This window comes from Salminus brasiliensis, chromosome 13 (assembly GCF_030463535.1).
Source record: "Salminus brasiliensis chromosome 13, fSalBra1.hap2, whole genome shotgun sequence".
Lineage (NCBI taxonomy): Eukaryota > Metazoa > Chordata > Actinopteri > Characiformes > Bryconidae > Salminus > Salminus brasiliensis.
In genome coordinates, this window is record NC_132890.1 from 29,696,624 (window position 1) to 29,724,152 (window position 27,529).

The 27,529-nt window shown below is 43.0% G+C and overlaps 1 protein-coding gene across 3 annotated transcripts in view; it reads right to left on the minus strand.

Annotated features, from left to right (window-relative positions):
* Window positions 1–27,125, minus strand: part of myo5aa (myosin VAa) — a 69,697-nt gene extending 42,572 nt beyond the window's left edge. For 2 of the 3 annotated variants that reach the window (XM_072695459.1, XM_072695461.1), the window contains exons 1-7: window positions 26,892–27,125; window positions 8,095–8,205; window positions 6,790–6,961; window positions 6,444–6,588; window positions 5,481–5,637; window positions 2,151–2,294; window positions 691–772 (exon numbers count right to left, since the gene is read on the minus strand). In XM_072695459.1, coding sequence (XP_072551560.1) covers window positions 691–772; window positions 2,151–2,294; window positions 5,481–5,637; window positions 6,444–6,588; window positions 6,790–6,961; window positions 8,095–8,205; window positions 26,892–26,918 — 838 coding nt within the window. In that variant the 5' untranslated portion in view covers window positions 26,919–27,125. The remainder of the gene's footprint in view (window positions 1–690; window positions 773–2,150; window positions 2,295–5,480; window positions 5,638–6,443; window positions 6,589–6,789; window positions 6,962–8,094; window positions 8,206–26,891) is intronic. The other variant, XM_072695460.1, reaches the window with a different exon arrangement.
* Between the last annotated feature and the right edge of the window lie 404 nt (window positions 27,126–27,529).

Genomic DNA, 27,529 nt, shown 5'->3' on the forward strand with positions numbered 1-27,529 from the left:
CGCGCGAGTGGTGACAAATGATCCAGCAGCTGCTGTTGAAAGGGCCGAAATGTTCGTTTCCATCCTTTCAACTTGTTTTAAAAACAACTTGGTTACGAGAACTTTCACTCTTATTTTAAACAGTGGCCGGTCTCCTCGACTATAACCTCTCCAATTTAGACTTGACTGAGAGAATCCTTGACTTGGATTTGCACCCCAAAGAATAGAGACTGGACTTGAACCTGAACCTTGGAAAAATTAAGACTCGACTTGGATTCACACCCCAGAGAGTTGAGATTCAACTCGGACATACATCCCAGAGAGACCTGCAGCCCAGAGAATCAAGACTCTCTGACTTGCACCAAGAGACTCAAGAGAATCAAGACTCCACTCGCATCTCAAAGCCCAGAGAATCAGGACTCGACTCTGATTCAGAGAATCGATACTGAGAATCACTCCACAAAGACTCAGTTACAGCACAGAAACTGGAGACTCACCCTAGAGGCTACGAAAATAGGATGGATAAAATGGAATTAAATTAAGTTGCACAGCCGAAATAGCAACAGCTTCTCAAAGTCCAAGTGCGTCATAACATGTCTTGTAATGTGTTTAACCTTCAATTTAAGTGAAAAATAGCCAGACTGGTATCATAATGCAGTCTTCTTTCGCAGAAGTGAATGAGTGCGGTTTGCGAGCTGCAGTGTAACTCACCCAGCTTCAGGGCTTTGAACTCGGGGAGATGGGCGGAGGCACACAGCTGGTAGAAGATATGGTAATTCCTCTCCTCGTCCGCCTGCAGGAGGCAGGAGGATTGCAAAAATAGAGATCAGGAGAGGAAGAAATCAGGATGGACAGTGCATTTAGAAGCATGGACATTCTGTTGGTTTCATATTTATTGAAAATGCACTGTTTGTTGGCAAACAACCAGCACCAAAAGCTCCACACTTCAGCACGGTCATGTGACATGCTGCACCCCTCACGCCTCCCAGCTGTAGCTTCATTAGTAGATTAGACAACAACTGGATACAGCTCTCACCAATCAACAGCTCTGATTTCTGTCTCTAAACTTAAACTAAAACACACACACACACACACACACACACACACCTGATGGGTAGTGGAATTCCCCTGCAAAAACAACAGTATGTGTGTGCATGCTTACGTAATGCTGGGCCGACATGCTTAACTCCATTATCCTCATTCCTGATGAGCTTAAAGCACAATTCCACCAACCTCACCTCACCTGTATTCAACCACTGAAGATTACAATCACTTACATTCCAACAGCAGGGCTGCTGAGGCCAACCGCCATGCTGAAGTACTACAGCTACGCTTCCGTTAAAGGGGAATTCCACCACTACATTCCAGCATAATTTAACAGTTAAGAGGTAAAAAAAAAAAAAAAAAGCCAAAAAGCTTCAGAGCGATTTGGTGTGAAACACTCTACTCTATTAAAACTTACAGTTATAGACTTCTGGCAAGTTTAATGCCTTTATATGCCTTTACATACACTATAAGGACAAAAGTATTGGGACACCTGCTCATGCAAGATGATTCGTTTTCATTCAGCGACAAGTGCATTAATAAAGTCAGGATGTGTGATGATCACCACCCCAGCTCATCCCAAACACTGGATTTAAACTGTCTCCAATCTCACCTCTGTAAATATGCGCCCAACAATGTTTCTCAATCTGATCAAAGCACATCCTTTGTTTGCCTGACGCAGACAAATCAATGTGTTTTTTTTTTTACAAGATATGATTACTTCAGTTTATTAAGCAAATCGATGGCGATTGTGGGTGCGTATTTACAAAGACGAGACTGGTGACAGTCCAAGTCTAGTGTTTGTTAGCAACGTTAGCCTAGCATCTCCCATTCTAAACTTAAGATGTTAAACTAGTATCAGTCAGGTTTATTGATTTTTATGTCAAACTATTTCTTTAATTTGCCGCCCTGGTCATTACTGACCAAACACACTGCTCACAAAATGAAGCTCACGGTGATTACTGGGAGTGCACAAAACTGATGAGCAAGTGCTGATAACGGGAATCGCTCCTCTTTTATTACGGTATAAATAAGAACTTCATGTCCCACGTGTGTGTGTGTGTGTGTGTGTGTGTCTGAGAGAGAGAGAGAGAGAGAGAGAGAGAGAGAGAGAGAGAGAGACTCACCTGAAACACAACACGTGATTTCTCCAGCAGGTATGTCCTCATGTTAGCCCCTATGATGTGGTACTTCTTATCGAAGCCAATCTCAATGTACTTCCCAAAGCGGCTGCTGTTGTCGTTCCTGGTGGTCTTTGCATTTCCGATGGCCTGAAGGAGGTGATGGGAACACAACATTAGTCAGCTATGATGCCTCAAAGCAGTTTCAAGCAAGAATTGTTTTTTCTTGCTCTTGGGCTCCCTTACAGTCGAGAAGTGAAGAAGAATTCATGCTTTGAGACGCCTCTGAAGGACATGCTTTACACATGCATTTCTGGACAAGCTGAGAGGTAGAGAACAGTCACTGGAGGATGAAGAAGTATGTGGACTGAGATGGCAGAGTAATATTACAATATTCTGCACAAATATGACAGCATCATGCAGTTCTTGCAAGTGCTGTCCAGCCCACTTCACCAGAGTTACAATAGTGTAGTTAGCAGGGCGCCGCAAGCAAGTTAGCAGCAAGTCCGGAGTGGCAACAATAGCTGAGCTACTCTCCCTATTCAGTGGAGCAGCAGAATGATATTACATGTGTTATTATACAATAAAAATATCAGATAAATCATGAGATAAATGTGTGCGAGAAAAGAGTTATCGGAGTATGGATGCCTGCCAAAGCTATAAAGTGAGAATGAGTGCAGTGTGAAAGTGTGGCAGTACGAGCATGTGTGAAAAATCTCATGAGGAGTTGCTATTTTTATCCTATGCAACACTTGCATGTGCATGTGTGCGTGTGTGTGTGTGTGTTATGAATCTCCATTTCTCTGCAGTGGCACAGGAAGCCTCTGTTGGCCCTTCCTGCACTGCTGAGCATCATGGGAGATGGAGTTTAATGCCAGCACAGACTACAGCCAGTGCCGCCTTGTTTAGCCAAACAGTCTGAGCCTTCATTCGCTAAAAGAAACAAAAGACCAAAGAGCACCACTAATGTCTCAAACATTTACATTTATAGCAAGCTGGTTTGTGTTCTCACCATTTCAATACTGAATGGTCTAATAATTTTACATTAAAGGGGCTATAACATGGAAAACCAATTATTTAACTTTATTTTATTTAAAGGGGTTTAAAGTAACATGTTCACACTCAGTCCGTTCACTCCCCAGTCCATACAATCCAGATCTAGAAACTAAACTGCAAGAAACTAAGACTTTGTTTACCTTGTTTCTCTAATGCCACAAGAACAGGCTCATTTACATGTCTCCAATTATTCAGCCGACCACCGTCCAGTAGTTTTCAGGGGGACTGATGCATTTTGCTGAGTGCCACATGTTTTATGTGCTCTGCTCGAGTCAGCACTGCAGGGCAGTGAACTCAAAAAGGCATGGCTCCAGAGCAGCACAGCAGTCCAAGTGTTTTATTGGGAGATTATATACAGTTTTATATGCAGGTTTGATCCATGGTGATGCCACAGCCACCCTTGGTTAGGAGATCCAGAGAGTATAACTGAGCGTGGGTGTGATGTTCCTTCCACTCCCTCAATCACCCAATCATAGCCAGTGTGGAAATCTGTTAGAAGACCAATCTAAAATTAATAGTTTGCGTTCTTCTCCAAGAGCATTCAGCTGTCCAATGATGTTGCATAAGCAGCAGCGTGAAAGAAAGCATTTGGCTCGCTTCATCGATAGGACACGTCCTAGCTAGTGGATCGAAAAAAACTCAACTGGGGGAGACATTTGGGGGGGGGGGGGGGGGGTTTCTTCAGTGTAAAGTGCAGACCCACGCTTTACGTTTGAAGAATCACTAAGCAGCCACACCCATACAACACCATAGTGAAGGATGATGTAAGGTGTGCTGGCATGGAGCCAAAGCACAGAGCATTACGCACGCTCTACTGCTGGACGATCAGAGCAGTGAAGTGCCATGCTAATCATACCCGGCGGCACGCGTGGCAATCGCCACCTTGGCAACATTGGTAACCGCTCGGCTGATCTGATTAAATGCGCCGCCTTGCCACGGGCACCACCAACAGACACACACACACACACACTCTCTCTCTCCCTCTCTCTCCATTTAACACACTTCTTTTAAAAATGTGAATAGGGTTGCTAACGTTCTTACAGAAACACTTTTAAATAAGATCATAAAAAAAAGCATTTTAGTCACTTGTGCTGTTTGAACCACTACATGTTCATGTTTTTATCATCCTGGGATAATTTAGACCCCACAAAGAGAATAATGCACACGGCCTGGAGGTGCTGTGATGCTTTAATAGGTCAGAGCTTCACTGAATTGGGGGGGGAAAGAAAGACGCTTGCCAACTAAAACAAACACGGCCTGCAGAAATAGACATAAATCTCTGTGCCTCAGAGCCTGAAGCTGAACCTCTCTGCCTCGTCTGCAGAACAGCCCTGAGGAGGCTGGCAGTCAGACACCCAGCATTCGGACCGCTCCAGACAAAACACACAGCCCCAGCAGTAAAGCCACAGAGGGAGCACTGCCCATTCTCCAACAACTCCATTTACTGTAAGAGACGCTGGAAAACACTATAAAAGAGACGTCACCTATAAAAGAGAGAACGGTCTAAAGGTGGAAAAGGTGGTCTATAAAGACAGGAAGAGCAGTCTGAAGGACAGGGGGTCTATAGCAGAACACAAGAAGTCTATAAGTGAGGAAAAATTTTCTCTATAAGAGAAAATTTATTCTGTAAAAAGAGAAAAGGTGTGTGTGGGGGGGGGGGGGGGAGAAAGGAGGAGAAAAAGACTACAGAATAAAAAGAACATAGGAGAAAAGCAGTGGCCTATACGTGGAAAGTCAAGTGGAGAGTGTAGCATAAGCAAGAAAATAAGAGAAAGTCAGTCTATGTGTGAGAGAAAACAATAAATAGGTGGATAAAAAGCCGTGTGTAGGACAGAAATGAGCAGCACATGAGGAAAAACAAATCTTCATTGGATTATTACCAGCCTACAGGTGTGGGAAAGAGCATACAGGAGAAAAGAGCAGTCTATGCGTAGGGGTAAAACAGTCGATTAGGTGGGTGAAAAGCAGTATGTAGGACTGAAAAGATCAGCGTATATGAGAAACACAGTATATGAGTAGAGAAAAGTATGAAAAGTATGAAAAAGACTAAGAGGACTAATCTGTCAGTCAATACGAGAGAAAGAATAAGAGTGTCTAAAAGAGAGAGGATTCTCAATAAGTATAAAACGAATAAAAGTATACAGAACAGTACGTTCTAATAAACAAAAAGATGGAAAAAAGATGTCAATGGGGAAAATTAAATGGTCTATAGGAATGAAAGAGCAGTCTATAGCAGAGCAGCAGGAATTCATATAGTCCACATAACAAACAAGTTCTCACCTCCATGATGGGATTGGAGGCCAGCACTTTCTCCTCCACGTTTGCCTCACTGGCCGAGCCGCTGACTGTAGCAAAGTAACGCATAGCGTATTTTGCAGACACCGTCTTTCCTGCGCCAGACTCTCCGCTCACAATGATGGACTGATTCCGCTCATCTCTGAAATAGAAGAAAGCAGGAAGTAGATGATAAAGGTTCTTAAGTTTTAATGAAAGGTTTTAATGAAAGGCTTGTAGTTTTATACAGAAACAAAACTGCAAAAACAGCCTGTTTGACATCACCAAAACAGCGTATTTGTAATATACACTATATGGACTAAAGTATTGGGACACCTGCCCTTGTTTCTTCCTGAATCAGGGGTATTGAAAAATAGTTTATCCAGCTTTTGTTGTCGCAACTGTCTCTAGGGTCAAGGGAAGGCTATCTACTAGTTTTTGGAGCATTGCTGTGAGGATTTGATTGCATTAAGCAACAAAAGCCTTAGAGAGGTCTGAATGTTGGATTATCACTACCCCACCTCTTCCCAAAAAATGAATTGGATGAAGCATCCTCACTCCAGAGAACACAGTTACGCTGTTGGCTTTATACCCCTCCAGACCACGCTTGGTATTAAGCATGGTGCCAATAGGCTCATACTGCTCTACAGGGACAGGAGATGGTGTGTGTGTGCATTTGCACACAGTGTCAGCAATGGGTGCAACTTAAAATAGCTAAATGAATGAATTAAAAGTGTCACATACAGGCTTCTGAGAGAATTCAGAGGAGAGAGACGAAAAGAAAGACACACACAGACAAAGTGAGAGAGTGAAAAGACGTCCGTGGACAGTCTATTTTTGGCTTAGCTGCAGTAAGATGACCTACAAATTTACCTTCAAAGAGACACACACTCACACACACACACACACACAACTAGTATGTGCAAAACCTTCGACCTACAGCCTACACTCAAGTCCACAAACACACACCTGGCCATCTGTTTGTAGGCCTCTTCCGCCACAGCGAATATATGGGGGTCCATGTCCCCCATGTTCTGGCCACTGTAGGCGTTGATGATGTCCGTGCCATAGATGGGCAGCGTCTCATATGGGTTAATGGCCACCAACACAATACCTGCATTAAAGAGTCAGGGAAGAAATGCTGAATATGCAGTGTACGATACAAGCAGCCAGTTTCAAACAATGACTGTAGAAAACACGGACAGCGCAATTTCTCTCAAGAGTGAAGCAACCACAGGTCTAGTGTCTCTGCTGGCTGGATGCAGTATTTAAAAAAAGTAATATCCTGATCCTGCGTGTGTGTGTGTGTGTTTACCGCAGTAGGTGTAGATCAGCTTGGAGTCGATGAAGCGCACTTTGAGGTTGTGCAGCACAGCCGGTTCATGCAGATAACTCAGAGCTGTCAAGTCATTTTCTCCCACCAGGATGTCCGGGTTCCGCAGGTGAGGCAGGTTTTTTGTCTTCGGGTCCAGCTTGTGCTCCAGATCCTTGGGAAAAAAAAGGAAAAAACACTTTCTTGTTCATCTTTATTAAAATGAATATATAAATCAATCCGTGTCCAGTGTCATCAGGGTTTTTTCCCCCTATTTTCTGCAGAAAATATTGTTTTTAAAAACTAAATTTTGTTCATGATACTGATTCCAATTATTAAAACCTTAGTATTTAAAATATGAAAAGTTTGGTTTTAGCAGTTGAACAGTGGTTTCGTGTAGAGGCAGACATGCTGAATCATATCTGTGAGCAAACTCAAGCTGACTCTAGATTTGACCATGACTCCCAGACATGTTGGGAGTCGACGAATCGATTCTTTTGGAATCAACTCCCTGACACTCAATGGAACTGAGCCTGTACTGTGGTGCGTGGCACTTCTGGCCCACTTGGGCTAGAGATATACTTGCTGTTAACTATGCATTCACGTATGCATGAAGGCTGCCTTGTGTATCCTGCATTCATTCGGTGCATCGGTTGTGTGCGCCCTCAGAAATGAACACTATGCGTACACACAAGGGGCAGTATAGTGAATCAAAATGGCGAAAAGGTATAATGAAAGACTGCCAGGTGACCACGTCTGCAATTACCCACATCTGTAGGATGTGCCCTTGCCGCTGCACAGTGACAAATCTGCTTGGAGGAACAGCTGGCGAAAGATCTGTGTTATTTTAAAAGTTGATGTGGAAACCTAGTGTGCGCTGTAGTGGAAGCCTCTAGTAACACACGTAGCACACAGGTAAGTGTGTGAACAGTTACATTCATGATGCAGCCGATTGTCTATGTGACAGCATGGCCAAACAGCAAGTATGTCTCTAGTAAGTAAGCTAGGCTCATTCTAACAGTTTGTACACTGGCAAGTGGCACTGACTGGATTTGTAGTCGGCCCTAGCTAAAGTTAGCTTAGCCAGCAGAGTATAGGTCCAACGGCACTGAACAGTTTTAATTTCAGCTCTTTGTAGCTTTCAAATTTCAGTAATAATGATGGTGGTTTTCCTCTTAAATCAATTTAATAAGCTTTAATATGGTAAGTCACAACAAACTGACAAAAAAACACGACATTCTGTACTAAAACATTTTTTAAAGCTTCGTTCCACTCGATGGCTGACAGTATAAAGCTACACACTCTTACCGTGCCATCCTCCAGCTGTAGGTGCAGAACAGCATCTCCCTGTTTATAATCCTTCGTCAGTTCAGCTGACCTCCATACCTCCTCCAGGTCAGGAATCCATACCCGGGCATACTGTAACACACACACACACAAATTTTCAGTTTTGTATGTAATAGGGATGTCCCGATTCGATTCAGTGGATCAGAGCTGATCCAGGTATATTTAAAGAGATCAGGTATTGGCTGGGTTTTATTCCCGACCAAGGTCCAAATCTTTGTTTTAACCACCCTGGAGGCAGTGCGGATGTTCTCAGAAGGTAAATAAAAGAGTTGAGAGTCTATTTTCCAGTGGAACATGAAAACAGACCATAATACCTGAACCTTTATAAAACTACTACCTGCAGAACCAAGTCAGAACCCAGTGGAGGCTAATGCTAATGCTAACACACACACGCTATAAAAACCCAAATCACAGCACATTCACCCTCTATAAACCAGTTATTTCACACCAGTAGACCAACAACAGATCTCAGTCCAGAGTTTGTACCACTACACACATAGGAAATGGCCTGACTGCAGTGTAGTAAAGGAGCTGGGAGCTAAATGGTCAGAGAGGAGAGTCAGGCTGGATTAGAAGATATTAAACACTATAAAACAGCCATTTAAAAAAAATAATCATCTAAACTGTGTGGCTGTGTTATTTATACAAAACCACAAAGATCGGATTGGCATCGGATCGGTATCGGCTGATACTCAGTATTTGGAGACTGCTTTTCTTTAATTAAACCTAAATCACAATGCAAACATGTACTTCTTTACTACTTCTGGTGGTGTACTGGACCATGGAGGATCCGTGATCCACATGGTTCTCCCCCCTACGGTTCGGGACGCATGTGAACCGTGGATTAAAGCTTAACCATAACAGTGGTAAATACAGTTTTACTGCTGCTGCTGTTACTCTTCACAGTAATAATTCCCTCAATCTAAGAGCACGCGAGAGCAACAAACACACACACGGCAAAGTAAAAATCACTAATCCAATAAAAGTCACAAAATAATAATAATAATAATACAAAAGCAGAAACACAAAACACACTCAAACTGACAGCTAAAATTACTGCCTTGCATTTGTCCCCCTTTTTATTTTTTGCTGATTCAAAAAATAATATTATCCATGACATGTGATCAGGTACACCACTATCTACTTCACAGATTTTCTTTAGTGAAGAGTGAAGCAGAGCATAATTCACAACTAAGATCACAATAGATCAACATGTGGAAATTTCTAATACTTATTACTTCTCTTGATACTGTACTGCAGGGCCTGCACAGATACCCACATACATTTAAAGACTTCTACTGACCAATGTATGGAAATGACCTAGGCTTCCAGATATAAGTACATTATTACTTTACTCAAACGACTGATCACACACAGGACTGATGTAGGGGTGGACAATATGATCATGTTTTTTTTCTGTCATTACAGTGATGATTATAGTTCTGAGCAGCTGCATATTTCTTTAAAAATAGTATATATTAGAGTATAATTACCCCCCCCCCCCCCCCACACACACACACACACACTCACAGCAGTACAGATATCATGCAGCAGCAGTGTTTTAATGATGCATGTGGAATTCCCTGTGGGCCACTTAACACTTAACACCAACTCCATTTTGAAGAAAAATTTAAATTCAGTTCCTTAAATTCACTTTCTTACAAACAGCAGGGAGTCAGGAAGTGCTATTAAAATGTAGTTAGCATCATGGATGGCATTAGTCACAGCAAAAGAAAACCACAGTAAATACAGGCTAATTTCAGCACAGAACAGTCATTAAGCACCAGTAAGACACAAATACCCTCAACGCTTCTGCTAGACTGCTGTGACAAAAGCGACAGATGAGACAGATGTCAACACTGCAAACCTTCCCTGAGATGCAGAAGGGCACTAGGGGGCGAGGGTAAAGGAAAGGGTTTGGGACATAGCCTGGCATTAGCTCAGCAGGGAGTGTTCACGCACACACAGCTCAGTCAGCTGACAGACGGCCATGTGAAAAACAGAGCTAAACAACAGAGAGATCACATGGAGCAGGAATCCAGCCGAGAGAGCGAGCGAGAGAGAGAGGGGGAGGGAGGGAGGGAGAGAGAGAGACTTTATTGGAAGCCAATGACATCAAGTGATCCTTCAAACCAATCAGAATCAGGGCTGCTTACCAAAACAACGCCCTCACATACCTAAGCCCCACCCCTCACACAGCACAGCCCCAATCATCCAAAAAACAGCCCCACTCGCATGCGCACACACACACGCCATCATCGCCATCACACCCCTCTCCAAACAGGGCCCATCACATCACTTTGCAGTGATGCTGCAGTGACACCGACATAGTGGCGGTTTGTTAGTGTGTGTTGCGCTGGTTCGAGTGAGATCGACCAACCACCCAAATACTACCTGCTCTGTGGTGGTCAGTCCTGTGGGGTCCTGAGCTTTGAAGAACACGGTGAAAGGAGTCTAACAACTTAAGCAGAGAAACAGATGGATACAGTCTGGAATTATAGAACTACACAGTGCTCCTACACAGGAGCTAATAAAATACAATACGTGTAAAAACAAGAAGGTGGTATTAATGTTATGGCTGATCAGTGTATATTTTCACAGCCAGAGATTTCAGATCAGCAATGGAGAGTGGGGTGTAGTAGTGTAGTAATGTCATAGTTACTCAGTTTCATGCTCTTCTGAGTGTTTTTTTTTTAAAGACCAACACTTTCACTTCTTCTGAAGTCCAATAATAAGGAAAAGACTTTAGTTTTACTGTTGCTCAGTGGTTTACTTTACACCAAAAAGATGAAGAATAGAGTTTAAAAGTCAGCTAGATGCAGTCTGACAGTGAGTACTGCATACTGACCACTGTACACGAAGACCAGGGCATCCAGACCTGCTTTAAAGGTCAGACTGATTACTGTTATTACACACACTGCTATAAAAGCCATCATGCATGATGCAGGCCCAGCTATAGAAAGAGAAAAGGAGAGCTTTGAATATGAGGAAGATGTCATGTAGTCATTATTTTCCACAGGGGTTCTGCTCCGCTGGAGATTCAGTGTGTGATCAGAACACAAGAATGACCCTGGTTGTGTGATTGGATGATCCACATGACACAGAGTGTGTATGGTGCAGTAGTCTGAGGGTGTGTCTGCAGTTGGTATTTGGCTGGAAGCTGCAAGTTCATGTGCAGACAAGGCCTAGAGCTCAGACTCACTTTCCTAACACAACAAATTCATACTGTCACCGTCAGGCAAGAACCTGGTATCTCTAAAAGGGCAACTTTACAAAAGAAGGAAAAAACCTTTGTAACTTTCAATGGAAAGCAACGGATAAAATATTTTACCCTATATCATTTTGGAGCATTTCTATTGGTCCATTGTGAATTTTAAGAGACAAAGTATAGAAAACAGCAAAAATGGAGATACAAGGTTTTTGTGTGTTATCTGTGTGAACATTCTTTCTAATTAAAGTTTTCAGCTACTTTAAGCTGCACTCATTGTCTAATGCCAGCCATGGACTACATTTATGCCATTTAGCTGACTAGAGGGGTATAAAGCCCTCCAGCCCTGAGCTGTGGAGCAGTGGAACTGTGTTCTCTGGAATGATGGATGGTGCTCCATCCAATGCTCTTGGAATGAGCTGAAGAGTTGGGAAAGAGGTGTGGTGGAGATCATCCAATATCCCGACCTCACTAGTTGCGGAATGCAATCAAATCCTCATGGCAATGCTGCAAAACCTAGTAGAGTGCCTTCCCTGGACAGTAGAGACAGCTACTCCTACAAAGGCAGGATAAGCTCAGTTTAAACACCTTTGACTTCAGAAGAAACAATGTAGTGGTCATTGGGTGTCCAAACTTTTGCATAAGACGGAATATTAGATTTGAAATCTTATCACAATCAGAAACTTCATTTGATGTACTGCATGTGGCTTCTTGACTGGGTGTGTGAGCCTGTGTGTGTGTGTGTGTGTGTGTGTGTGTGTGTGTGTGTGTGTGTGTGTGTGTTTGTGTGTGTGTGCGTCTTTGGTAGACTGCTGTTCTTGCAGAGCAAATGGAAATATGCTGACTCAGCACGCCGCACTGATCGGACCACCCGTTTACAGCTGAACTGGATCTGTATTCACATGCCAAAAGCAGCCAGCCTGCAATACAACAGGAATGTCTCTCTGAGGTCCTGACCGCAGGCTGCTGGCGGCCCGTCCCTTGTGTGTAACCATCAGAAAGTAACTGTAGTGAGCACAATGTTTAGCAAAGCAGCTAAAAGTTACTACAGGATGTCTGTCCAATTTATGACCGAAAATCTCTGCATAAATGACTGAGATGGGATTGGCTGCTCGATTTACACACTGCAGTCACCTCCAAAAAACATGATCTTGCATGCATGTATGCTACAGGCTATGGAACACAATGGCTTGCCTATAGTCCTGGGTGCTCTCAGTGTTATGAATTTTATGTTTACTATAGAGAAAGATATTAATGTATTTATTTTAGAGTATTAACACTCAGAAAAAGCGCTTCTCAATAAAGACTCAATTAAATAAGCAACTCAATCAGTAAACCCCCTTCAACACCACAGACATCCATGACATGTTATCCATAGCTACCCGCCCCTCACACAACCCCCATTAGTTTTACTGTATAAAGTCAACGAGTTCTTCGGGAGCTCTAATAGCGTATTGCTGCGTGATCAACAGAAAGGTCACCGAAAACATCTTTAATGCCACTGCGCTGGTTACCACGGCGACGTGGCGCCGTCCAGCATGGACCAACAGTAGGTACGGATGAAGCAGATACACTTGCATGGCCAAAAGTTTGTGGACACTTGTTAATCCAGTGTTTGCTTTGAATTCAACAATATTGTATAGGTACATTGTAGGATGCTGTGCAAACAAAATTTTGAGATTTGCCACTGTTTTACAATCATCAACATTCCACATAAAACTCATATTTCACTGGTGATTTTGGATAGGAAATAAAATGCCTATAATTGTGCTATATTTATTTTGTAGTCATGGTGACCCCTGGTTCCCATCACCACTGTAAAGGAATCCAAGTCAGTAAATTTCTCACACAAAACCCACTTGGAATGACTGTTTACATTTCAACCACTGCATTGTGCAGAGCTTTTATACAAATCAGTGGAATTCCTCTTTAACCCTGTGTCCCCTGAGGTCACCACCAGCTTGTACGTAATTCAGAGCTCCTCTGGTGCTTTCAGGCTACAAGATCCACAGCAGCGCCCAGGTAAAGGTATACAACCCTAACAAAACATGTTTATGGAGGAAAGTCTCTAATTTCCTCTCTGTACGAGTGAGTGTGTGTGTGTGTGTGTGTGTGTGTGTGTGTCTAATTGTATTAAAGCAGGCTTGAGGATTGAGGCAGGGATGAAAGAGCTGTTTTGAGAATCCGAGAGATGATGAAGCACTAATAGGAAAAAAAGAAAAAGGAGGGGAAAAGCAGGAAAGTGATTATGCTGTAGAGGGGACGCAATAAGCCGTCTCCATGGCAACGGCACAGCTCTCTTGGATCCCCGTACGTAATTTTGGCAGCAGCTCCAGCTCGCCGCGATTACACCACATGTGATGCTGTGTGGAGGACGTGGTCAAGCTGACCCGCTTAATGTCCATCCCAGTTTTGATTACGGAGCTTAAATGAACTCTATTGACTAGTTTACTGATTTAAATGCTGTGGCAATGCTGTGATTACCGGGGTTACTGAGCTGAAGGGACCTGGACTGGACTGGACTGAGAGACACAATTTTTTTTAGTTCCTCTACATAAAATCTTTTCATTGTCCAACAAACCCATTTCTTTTTCTTCCTAGGGGAGAAATGATGGGATGGGGAGGAACACAGGGGTTCCCGTATATATACGACGAAAAAAATGGGAAAAAAATGTGATTATCCAACAATATGCAATAGGCGGTTGCTAAGGTGCTGATAAGCAGTGGCTAAACTGTTTCAAAAGGTGGCAATGCTGTTGCGGGGAAGATGCTGTATTATACCAAGTGGTTGCTATGGGGTTGTTAGACAGTTGCTATGCTTTTTTAAGTGCTGTTTGCAAAACTGTGGTATCTATAATAATCCAAATGGTTGCTATGGAGATGATAGGCCTTTTTTTATATTGTTCCGAATGGTTGCTATGTTGTTGCTAAGTGGTTTCTATTGTATACAAAATGGTTGCTATGGAGATGCAAGCCATTTTTTTTTATATTGTTCCAAATGAATGCAATGTTGTTGCTAACCGGTTGTTGCTAAATGGTTGCTATAAAGTTCCTGTGCTGTTTCAAGTGGTTGCTATAGCAATCCAAATGGTTCCTATGAATTTCCTAGGAAGTTGCTACGCTGTTCCAAGTGGTTCAAACCCTCTCATTAAGTGGTTGCTCTAGTATACCAAATGGCTGCTACAGAGTTGCTAGGAGATTGTTAGGCTGGTCCAAGTAGTCGCTAGGTTGTTGCTAGGCGGCTGCTAAGGCATCCAAAGTGGTTGGTATGCGGTTGCTAGCTCATTGCTATGCTGTTGCTGATGATTAGTTGATATGCCATGTCTGATGGTTACTAGGCTGTAGATAATTGGTTGCTATGCTATTCAGGGTAAATGCTTTGTGGTTGCAACAGCATTACAGGTCTTTGCAGGAGTCGCCAGGAGTTTGCTTTGGTATCACATTGGAATTGGACCCCGGTCTCTAACCCATCCGTGAGGTGAACACACACATACACATAAATCAGTGAGTGCTCACACACAAACACACACACAAAGGGGACAGTGTGTGCTCATGGTGGGAGTAAGTAGTCGTAGCTATGGGACCCAGGCAGGTTTGGGAGGTGCTGACCACTGCATACCGGGAACACCCTACAAGACCAACCCAGAGATGCTCGGACTTCAAGAACTGACTGTTTATCTATCTAATAAATATTTCCCAGCGTTTAATAAGTGTCACTGTAACTACAAAAGCAATGTTACTGACTTCAGCCGCAGTGGTTTTGATGTTATGGCTGATCGATGTATACTGTAACATGGACAACATTCATCCTCAGCATGTTGTCAAATGATCAGCACACACACTCTCTCAAACACACACACATACACACCCATACACCCAAACATCATTTAGCCTTCCTGCATCAGCGTGAAGCCTTACACTCATATACCTCCTTTGTAACGACACTTTGTGCGCGTGAGTGTGTATAACCTGTGTCCCTCGAGAGGACCTGTCCCAGAACTGGGTTCCTAGCAACAGAGAGGCGGGAACAAGAGAACTGTGGGTAAAAATAGAAGCTCATCACAAACTGCTTCACACATACATGAAGCCACACACACACACACACACACACACACACACACACACACACACACACACAGATTCACTACTGTGAATACATCTGTTCTTCTGCCCATCTCCACCCCTCTGTCTCTCCTTACACACATGTGCGCGCACACACACACACACACACACACACACACACACACACACACACACACACACACACACACAGACGCACACAAAGCTTGTTAATTGACAATGAGGCTGCCTTTTGCAGAAGGCCGCAACATGCAAATGAGCCTCTCTAACCAATCACAGTGTGTTTTACTAGGGGTTGGTGTTCCAATACCCAATTCCATGTATACACAGACCCTGCAATGGGCAATTTCTTCATTTACACTAGCATGTTTTGGCTCAATTTAGCTCAATATTTGACACTGCAAGCTCCATGACTAGCAGTGTGTTTTCACCATCCATGGCGTCTGGCCTTATGCGCCAAGCTGCTGAGGAAAGGCGACGTGTCCTGGATCCTCCCTGTGGATCAGAGACCGACACTCTGAAGGGCAAGGAGTCAGTGTAGGCCATCCAAGGACCAGCAGGGCTTAGAGTAAAGATCTCACTGAGGAATTAGCCTAGGTTTAGTTTAGGCTAATCCCAGAGTTGTGAACTACACCTCTGATCTGCTTCAAGCTGTGCTAGGTTGCCAAGCAGACACGCACACACAGTCTGCCGGTCTTCTAGTGACCTAATCTTACTCCTCGTAGCTCGGTCCTTTGTCCGATTCGGAATTCATGTGACGGATTCATTCATTAGCATCGTGAGAAAACCGAGGACTGATCTCACCATCATGTGCATTCCACTTTAAATGCCTTCAGTCATTTGGGTACAGCTAGATCCTCACGTAGGATATGACATAACAAGTGCAGCTCTTATAAAATCAAGAATGAAAGGTCGGCTCATGGGGCAGTCTGTTTACCAGCAAAAATAAGATTAGCTACAATGCTGGCAGGCAATCCTCTGGATACGGATATTTCAAATGTACCACATGCCTTTAGATTTTCGTTGTTTCTGATGTGACTGGTGATTTCTATGCTAACCTTGCTGCTGACAGCATGCTAATTTGTCCTGTCCACAAACCCAGAAAAGCTCTAATCCTGCTTCTAGGAACAATGTTTCCAAAAAGACTCATTGGGCCTTGGCTACACTGGGACGATTCTGTTACTTCATAACTAAGAATAGACATTCTTAAAGAAATATTTCAGCAAATCAAATTTACACAATTTTCCACATTCCCTAAATGAGGCTCATCAACCAAGACATGTTTAGTATCCAAACCTTGCTTCTTTAAATTTGAACTGCAGCTAAAAATCTACTTGACATACAATTAAAGCACAAGAAACTGACACTAATTCTACTAACTCAATAGCAGATAGCAAGTTCACGAAAGCTAGCTTTATATGCCAGCGTAGCAACAATAAGAGTTGTTAATAAGTGATTGAAATGTAATAAATAAAGTTCACAGTAATATCTTTCACTAAATATTAATCTTGCATAGAAGTATGACAGCCGTGTCAAGATGGGCAACTAATCACATGCGCGGGATGTGTCGGGGTGGGGTGGGGTGGGGGTGCGTAGGATGGGTCACGACACCGAAAAGAAAATGAAAGAATCTCAGTAATACATGTATCTGTGCATTTAAAGTGAAATACCTGAACACATAGCTAGTACAAATATTCTACATGCATGCTAGTATATTTAGCAACAAGCTCAGGAGAACGCGAACTGGGTAACTGGCTAATACAGTTGTATGCACAGTTGGGACGTTTTGGCTACATTTAGCCCAAGAAAAAGTTAAACAAAATAAAAAATAAAAACCAGTCTGGGTAAGGTGCAATAGTGTTACCCTTACCCATCTTATTAGTGAGCAATTCTTCAAAGCACTAATAGATACTAGCATTAGTGTGGCATGTTTATGTATTATATGATAAAACACAATTCTACAGTCAAATTCAACTAACAGTGGCCTACTTGTTAATGAAAAAAATCGAAATGTAGGCTTCAGTCACATGCAGAAGTTTGAATTCTCTATATAAAATGGACTTAGATATGGTGTTTGGCTAATTTTACAGCACTTCAAGCACTTTAATTTATTTGCTGACTTTAACATCCTCCTTAACATCCATCAGTTGTGGAATATTACATGGTGATGCGAGCTAATTCACCATTTCTCTTTTGACCAGTCATCTGGCCATGAGAACATGACAAGTTATTATCCAACCATAGTCAACAGCAACATGATCCAGGCAATGGAAAAACTAGAAATGTCCTCTTTATAAAATCAGCTACACTGGGACCAGCTGTGCCTTTGCAAAGCCTATGAGTCAAAAACAGCGCCACAGGGAATCTTATTAGATCTGCTGGAGCTGTGTAATAACTGGAGCTCAGGAGAAAGGCCACGCCTGATGCTGGAAGCCTTTTCCGTCCACATAACCCACACTCTCGAACAACAGCGATCAACCTATGTCAGCTACTATCACTCACTATATCAATGTTATTTGAGACATTTTGATGGTTCCCAACAAATGATATTTCGTTATATCATGGTCCTGACGGTCACCCAACCAGGACACAAATTCTGACTGATGGGAATGGATGGAGTTGATTCCAAGAGTCAATCCGATATATTCCAGATTTTCTCAATATATAAAATAGAGAGACACAGAACAAAGTACTATATCAGCTAAATACATAATACACTATTCCAGACGTTGAGGTACTGACATCCTAACTCAGTGTGCTCCCACCTTGACCAGGACACAAGATTGAATTATTGTCAGTTTAATAGGATGACCTACTTGATGACAATTTTTGAAGCTAACCCTAGCTAAATTAACTTAGCTGAACAGGGCTAAGCCCTGCTGAGATGCAGGCCTGATTCTCCTGTCAGTTCATTCAGCTGGTTAAATGTTCCAGCACTGATGAAGCTGTTTGACCGCAAGACTATTTTCTTGTTAGGGGTATAGAATGGAGTCCAAAGCTTTGGAGTCAACTTTAATTCCCTGGAAACGAAGAAACCGACCCTATTTGGAATTGACAGCCAGCCCGTTCCTCTACCCGTAGTGCGGCTCTCCAAAAAAAAAAAAGAAAAAAAAAGGCTATGTTAAAACATAAGTAAATTTTTTTAGATTCAGAATTTCGTTTGTTTCACTGAACTAGATCCATATACTTTATTGGAATCAATGACAATGACACAAAATCCCTCTTACCCTCTTTGACTGAAAGGAACCATAGGCAGTTCCGTAAGTCCCTTTTTTCAGTCTATAACTGAACTTATTTTATTGACAATAACATTTATTTTGCGAATGGTCTTCGTGAGAAAGAGTAGTCTCCCATGCCAACTTCTACCTGACTCAAGACCAGTAGGCCCAACAAAATACCATGTCTTGGGTGTCGATCAATCTCAGGTTTGTTCTCTAGTATTTTTTTTTTGTTGTACATTTGTTTTCATTTGAAGGAACAAACCTACATTTTGCATTCTGAGGTATTCACTCTCTTTTTTACTACCTTAGATTGACTCCGGAGTTTGAGGAGATGGTGAATTTGGCACTGATCAGCATTTCATATTTAGCCCTACCGGTCTGGCCTGGGCCTTAATGTTGCGGGTACCAGAAAATACCATCTCAAAATCAATAAAATCACGCTCATTTAAAAAAAGTTAATTCCTCAGAAATGATGATACAGGTCCAGGCAGTATTATACAAAATTCTATGTATTTCTGCAATAATGACTGGGAGCTCCCAACTGGGCCTCTGGATAGGAGAGTACTCTACAGCATTTGTAAATCTGCTCAAAGCCACTGGGAGATTAAGGCATTAACTCTATAAGTCTTTCAGCTTTGCCTTCAGAAGTCAAACATCACTCCCCCAGCCGACACACCCTCTTTCCTCTTTACATTCACACTCTAAATGATTACTTTTTAGACTAATTAGGCACATATCCATGTATGAATTAGCAGTTTTTCTCTGGTAAGGAAAAGAGAACCTGTATAACAACGTAAAAAAAACATGTCCCACAGAACACAGTAATGATATTACCCTTAAAACAAAAGGCGGCACAGGAACTAATATTTTTTTGCTCATAAAGCAGCAGCCAAGAAAGAAACGTCATGAAATTTTGGGAAAAGGAACAAAAATACAGATTTTGAAGATGAATTTTAGAAAGATAAAACTGGGAAAATTCAGACAGCGACAGACTCATTAACCAGCTAGCATAAAAAAACTGTAATACCGTCCTACTGTCTGTAGCTGTGTGAAGAGGGGTGGGGCAAATGCAGAGAAAGAGAGAGAGAGAGAGAGAGCTAGCACACTAGTAATCTCACATCATTTCGTTGCAGACTATCACATGACGGACGCTCATGTGAGACTCTGCTGGCTGCTGCTTCCCTGACCCTCTCTCCACCCTCAGCTAGAGCAAACCATCCCTAAGCTAATATACTCACTCAGGCAGAGCACAAATCTCAGCTAGGCCAATAACATCAATGGCAAAGCTAAGGCTAAAGCTACAATCAGAATCAGCAGCTTTTATTGGCCAGATACACCATATGAACAAAAGTATTGGGACCTGCTGATTTACTGTTTCATCCAAAATCAAGGGCATAAAAAAAAAAGTTTGTCCAGCTTTTGTTCGAGTAATTGTCTCTACTGTCCAGGAAAGGCTTTGCTGTGAGGGTCTGATTGCATTCAGGGACTAGAGCATTAGTGGGGTCAGGATGTTGGATGATCACCACCCCATCTCATCTTCCCAAACTCACAAAAGTATTGGAGGGAGCACATTCACATTCATTCTAGCTCAATGCTAGGATTATTCGGCTTATTCCCTTCTTGCCCACCCCTGGCATTAGACATAGAACCAAAGTTCATGTTTATCTGCTGCAGAGACTCTTCTATTGGCAGTCCTTCTCTATAAGGACTAGACAAGCTGTGTGTGTAAGCTAAAGCAGCTGAATGCATTCATTAAAAGGGGTGTCCACCAACATTTGGACATATAGTGTATGTTTACGGCATTCTTGGAATAATAAAGCCAAAGTGGCTACCCTCCTCAGTGCCATGTTTGCTTTTAAATGTTCAGGGAATCAGAGCTAGAGCAAAAGCTACATCCAAACCTAGTGCAAGCCCAGCCCTCCCTGATCTAGAGCAATCACGCATGAGCTGAACTACAAAAGCTCCAGGACTTAATCCTCAGCTAGAACAACAGAACACCTTACTGAGCTCCCTCCACCCTCCATGATCTAGAACAATCTTCAATTCACTAACCTAGAGCTTAGACACTATGTGGAAGAGCTATGGAACATCGACAGCTTGAGCAAATCCTAGCAATAGCTAAAAAAGCTAGAAGCAATGCTTGAGAAATTACAGAGCACAGAAGAGCAAATCTTTACTAGAAGACTATCTTCACTGACTGCAAATACAGTATTTCTAAAATCTCATCAACAAGATCAGCACATAATCTAAGACCTCTCCAAATCCAGCTAACAGTGGCTAATGTTTCCAAACTTGACAATGTCAAGCCGATGTTCTGTGTTAATGAACAGTGAGAAGTAAATTTTTGATGAAGCTCTACTGGAGGAGGTGGAAAATCACGGTCTGTAGTGATCTGGCTTTACTTTACAAAAGCTCTTTTCAAAGTACGTGGGTCAAGACGGCACACTGGAGAGCTAGCCAGTACTTCGGACTGACACACTTCAGGCATTCGTCCAACCGTAATGATACCAAACTGGCTGTAATCATATTAGCCTGGAAGAGATACCAATGGGCATCACATCATCCTTACAATGACATCATAACCGACTCCTGAGGAAGCAGCACCTTCAGCACCTCCGAAATTTCTACAACTCTTCAGATACACATTATTTCTCCTTTTGCCCAAACTTAGTCAAGCCCTGCCAATCTTTAGAGCCAAGAAACTATGTCCAGACGCAAAACACAGGACACAGAAGAACACAGGAGAAGCACATCAGACAAAGTACATCAAAATCCCAAACTTACTTTGACGAACATAAAAGCCAACTCCTGGTTCATCTTTAAACCTCAACAATGGCCTATTTCATTCTGAGACGCTGACGCCTGCCCCACTTCCTTCTTCTTCAGGAGATGCGTGGCATCTCCAGAGAATTTTCAATGTATCTGATTGGGTCGTTTGTTCCCAGAAGAATGACGTATATAAAGATCTGTGTCTGAGCCAAAAGATTCAGGCACTGTACTATCCTTCCTCCGACTTTTCACAGTTGCTTCGAAGTTTCTACTGAACAACAACATGCACTATTAACTCTGAGAGCAAGTTACTGCTTCTGCCTTCTGCAGATCAGCCAGACCCATCCAGCATCACATGAGAGAGGGAATAAAAGGTTTGTTGTCAAAGCATCTGTGGAAACAGTACACAGGCATCCCCTCTTTTGCTTGCAGACTCTCAGGAGATGTTCGGGTGCATGTTTGGGTGTTGAGAGGGTGTTGGAGCAGAGAAAACCTTAAAAAGGTGCAAAAAGGGAAACTCAGGGTACTCAAGGAACAAGACTGAGAACCACTAATATAAGTTGATACCAGACCAGATATCATGACTCCAGAGCTATAAGGAACTTAACTGGGTCATGAGTTCTAACAAAGCTAGTCAAACACAATGCACTTGTAGCCAATCAGGGGTGAGAAATGCATGTTAGTTTTGGATTATAGCATTAATTAAGCTAATGATGCAATACAACAAAAGCTATATCGCCCCCTCGGTCCCTGTAGTGTATTGCAATCTGTCAGAATGGTGGCTTGGGTGAGATAAACATTACAGAACATTATCGATTTTTTTTTATTTAATGAAACAACAGATTAACATAAACTTCCTGCAGCGTCGAACACTGTACGTCCAAATGTTTGTGGACACCTAATGAATGCATTCTGCTGAGGAATGCTTTAAGCTGCACTCACTGCTGATACAGTGTACAAAATGCCAGCAGAGTAGAAGATCTTGCCACTAGCGGATAAACAAGAACCCATGGGTACCATGCCTAATGCCAGGCATGGACTAGAAGGATACAAAGCCCCCCCCCCCGACACTGATCCGTGGAGCAGTGGAAACTGTGTTCTCTAGAATGATGAATGGGGCTCTACTCAATACTTTTGGAATGAGCTAGCCTGACGTCCTGACCTCACTAATGCAGAACACAACCAAATTCTCACAGCAATGCTCAAAAATCTAGTAGAAAGCCCTCCCTGGACAGTCGAAACAATGGCTGAGCAGGTGTCTCAATATTTTTGTCCATATATTAGATTTTACAGGGCATTAGCATCTTCCCGTAGGCAATGCTGACAACTAATTCTTGCAGGCTTTCTACCAAGGCTGTTCTGGGCTGCTGTTGCTGATGATGATGATGATGATGATGATGGTGGTGGTGGTGGTGGTGGTCTCCCAGAGAAAGTGCAAGCCGCTCTTCTCCCACGATTCCGTCAGACAGGAACTGTGCACAGAATTCCATGATGCTGCTGGTTAAGTAAGAGTCGCCTCCCTCACTGCATCAATGGAGTTTTATTAGGCCACAGCAGGCCAACACAAAGCAGCGAGTGTTCTCCAGAAACGTTATAAACACTGAAGGACTGCATGACCCAAGAGCAGGGAGTGGAGCATTTTGCAAAAACAACATCCTGCTTCACTGGCCCCGAGAAATCAAACTGTTAGTGAGGCAACCTTTAACTCACAGCTGATCCCTTTAAAGAAATACACTACATTTCCAAGAATCTGCAGACTCAAGCTGTTACAGGGTCTCTTCTGAAATCAAGGGTATTAATAAAGAGTTTGCCCCCATTTGCTCTTCTGGCAAGAGTTTACACTACATGCTGGAACATGGCTGTGAGGGTTTAATTTCATTCAGCCACACAAGAGCATCAGTGAGGCCAGGTACCAATGTTGACTGCCACCAAAGTTCTGCCACTCCAGCCCATCCCAAAAGGTATTAAATTGAGAACACAGTTCCACTACTTCATATTGGGCATGGTGACCAGAGGTTTGTATGTGGCTGCTCCAGAGCATCCCTTTCGACTGGTCAGTGCTTTTAAACAATCTCTTGCTAAACTGTATTAACAAGAAACTGGCTTTACTCATTAGAAGGGGTGTGACTTTTTTGCATGAGGCATAGATTATCAAATATTTTACACAGTATTTTCTCTAGTGCCAACTTTTTCCTTCTTTAGTTTTGCACTGTGGGCTACAGTGGGCCTCAGGTATCTCAGTTTACCTCAGGTGGGCCTCAGGTACCTCAGTTTACCTCAGAATGTCTAAGTGAACCTCAGTACACAGTGGATCTTGTGTGTTTCAGCGGACCTTGGCATACTTCAGCAGACTTCACTTCAACTCAGCTGACCTCAAATGTACACCTGTGCCCATGGACACTAGGCTAATATGGCTTACAAGTAGTGGAAATGTTTACCTCATCAATTAGCATGGTACTAACTGCATGTCAAAGAAATCTGTAATAGACAAAAATATTGGGACACCTGCTCATTTACTGTTTCTTCCAAAATTAAGGGCATTAAAAAAAGAGCTTTTGTTGGAGTAACTGTCTCTACTGTCCAGGAAAGGCTTTCTTCTAGACTTTGGAGCATTGCTGCGAGAATTTGGTTGCATTCAGCAATGAGAACGCTGGAGAGGTCAGGATGTTGGATGATCACAACATTGGATAGAGCACCATAATTCCAGAGAGGACAGTTCCACTGCTCCATAGCTCAACGCCTGACATTAGGCATGATGCCAAGAGATTCACGCTTATCTGCTCCAGAGAGTCCTATTCTATTGGCAACACTTCTCTACAGGGACTAAACAAGCTGTGTGCACATGTTTCAGCAATGGGTGCAACCTAAAGTAGCTGAATGCATTCATTACAATGTGTGTGTGTGTGTCCACAAACATTTGGACATCCAGTGTATTTTGTAGTTTTATAAATTGTACATTTTAATATTTAGATTTTTATGAAAAAAAATATTTTTGTAATGTCACCTTTTCAGCCTTTTAAGGCTAATTTATAAGAAGGGTTTCAGTCTGGACTGCTCTTTGTCATAACACAGGTCAGCCAATCAGAACAGAGGTCATTTATATATAGCAGTCTTAAAAGCACAGAGAGAGGTTGGAATAAAGAGGTTGGGAAATGGTCAAAATAACAGCTATTGGTACATAAAATCACAAACATTAGAAGTGGACCTTAAGTCCAATGTAAGAGACATGCCCTTTAAAATAAGACCATTAGGTGACAACTGAACGCAAACCGCACCCTCCTCAATCAGCTCTCAGGGAAGGGGGGCTCTAACCTTGGGACTGAGTATGGGGGATGGGTGAGTTTTCCTTTCTTTCGTTCAATTTGTCCCCGTTAACCCTGCATAACACAATCTGTCATCATCACCAGCATCATTTCTGACATTAACTTATACTGCACAAAAATGTAATCCACTAAGTGTGAAGCCATCAGTAAAGCCTGACCAATAGACCATCAGACAACAGACAAGTCACGTGTCATTCCGTAACCCACATAAGGAAAAATGAATGGACTTCCAGAGACTGTGGTAAAAAGACACGTCCCAAACCCATACATTTAGTCCTGTGCACACTGTCCTCCTGAACGTCACATAGTCTATAAGGACTACGAGGATACTAACAAGTCAAAATGTGAATAATGCTAAATCCACAGCTAATACTGTTGTGCCCTGAAATGTAAGTAGGGTTGAATGTATGTCAGCTAATAAAGTTTAACACTGTAATAAAGCAACACCAGCTGCTCAAGCTGTGCTCTACTACCACCAAAGACATTTAACTGACTTCATTTAACAAAGCTTGCTGGTTTGTTTTGTTGAGGTTGGTCTTATGATTTGTTAGCAGTGTTGTCTCACATCCAGCAACACAAGCCAACTACTTTGACTCATTAACAAGCTCATAATTCAAAGACTTTAGAGACATTCCCGAGAAAAATGGACATGGGACAACATGTACGGGGTTGTGAACACTTTTCTTTTCACACAGTAAAAAAATCCCATTTATTTCTGGAGTCTGGAGGCCTGGAGTCTCTAATCTGAGCATGATGATGACTATGACAAGACAAGACTACCATATTCACCACTAGTGTTGGACACAGATGGAATCTGGCCTCTGCTCTTCTAGTGAGCACACATGCCCGGAGCGGTAGGCAGCCATTGCTGCGGCGCCTGGGGAGCAGGGAGGGTGAAGGGAGCCCAACAGTGGCAGCTTGCCAAGCCTGGGTATTGAACCCACAACCTGCTCATCAACAGCCCTGTGCTCAACCTTAATGGTCTATTAGAAGAGGTAAAGGACATGTCTGCATTCCCTTCTGTAGAAACCAGGGAAATAAAGCTGGGGTGTCCAGTCTTTTTCATGAAGGGCTGGCGTGGCTGAATCACACTTGACCAGCTGTCTGAAGACTAAACAAGTGAAAGCAGGTGCTTTGCTTTCACTGAAATGAAAACCTGAAGCTGCACTGCCTATTTGGGGGTCATTTATTTCTTTAAAAGGAAATAAACATTCTGTTGGTTCCTGAGTGCTTTCTATGAGTGTCTAATTGACCATAATGGTATTTAACGTGTTCCTGGCGGGTTAACTTCAGTGTAAAGGGTCCTGAACTAGACGCATCTCTCTCTAAACTAGTGGTCTCTAATGCCAACCATGCCACCACCACCCCCCCCCCCCCTTATGGTTGGCATGACATGATCCAGGTAACTGCAAATAAAACTGCTGCTTTGTGTCTGTGAGACGTTCCAAAACAACGGGATGACGTCACGTCGCTGGCGTGACGTCGCCGATGACGCTGGCAGCATCAGCAGCGGTACCCAGCATCCCCCTCCTTCCCTGCAGTCTCTGCATCCATCCAGCACCCAACAACACACACACACACACACACACACACACCCATCCCTTACAGCCAAGGCCTTCCAGAAATGCATATTCAGCTCGGTTCTGTTATGGTAGCTTCGTGGAAAAGCAACAAAAGCAGCTAATGCATCCCTCATACGGGGAAACGTCATACATCTCATACATTTCATAATTCTGCATTTTTATGATCATATTAATAATCATATTGCGTTACTCAGTACTGTCGTACCTGCTCCACAAGACCCTGCGCACTTCATCCAGGCTCATATGAAGGACAAATCACTGCTAGGCCAACAACCTCCCACCCCCCCCACCCACCCCCACCAAAAAAAAGCCCCCACCCTAAAGCATCTCAAAGAATCATCCAACGACTGAAATACACACACGACCCCCTGACACTGCATCACTGCTGAATCGTTAGCTGGTGAAGCGAGGCTCCGGCACAGCTGACTCGATGCCAGTCCGGATCCATTCATTAGGACTGTTTATAATGTGACTGAACTGAGCTTCCATTAAAACCCCCTGGAGTCAATCTCAGCCTCGCCGTGTAAATCCGCACCAGCCTGGGTGTGATTCAGGGAGGAGGGCTCAACATTACCTTTGTGTAGAGCTCGGACGCAGCCATGGTCGTTGCCGTTAGAGTGTGTGTGCGTGTGCTGTCCAGTCTCGGTTGGCTAAAGGAGCATCCAGCCCTCTGTCTCTATCTATCTCCACCCCGAGCCTTAAGTCAGTCCAGCGCCGGGCTCACGGATCCACAGCTCGGTTCGCGCATAGCTCCTCTGGCGTTGCTCTGTGCAGGCTGGGGACGGAACGGTGAGACTGGAGAAAATGATTTGTGTGCAACGAGGTGCCCAAGAGGGGGGTTCAAACGAGGCAAGGCTGCCCCCTGGTGGGCACAGCAAGGTCTTGGTGCTGCTTGGTGTGGGATCTGTTAGGGATTAGTTGGGGAAACATGGAGACTCAAAGTAGCACTCCACCAAATTTGTACAAATTCTGCTAAAGTTTAATGGCTAACAGTTTGTAAAAAAAAAAAAAAAAAAAAAAGTCAAAAGTTTGGACACACCTCATTCAATCATTTTTTATTTTTAATTAATTTCTACACTGTTATATTGAAATATCATCAAAACAATAAAGAAACACATATGGAACTAGAAAAGGGCATTTCCAACAGGAAACGCAGAATGGTTGCACAGCTAAAGTGGTGCTCACTGGTTGCCGTGGTATCCCAGGTGGTTG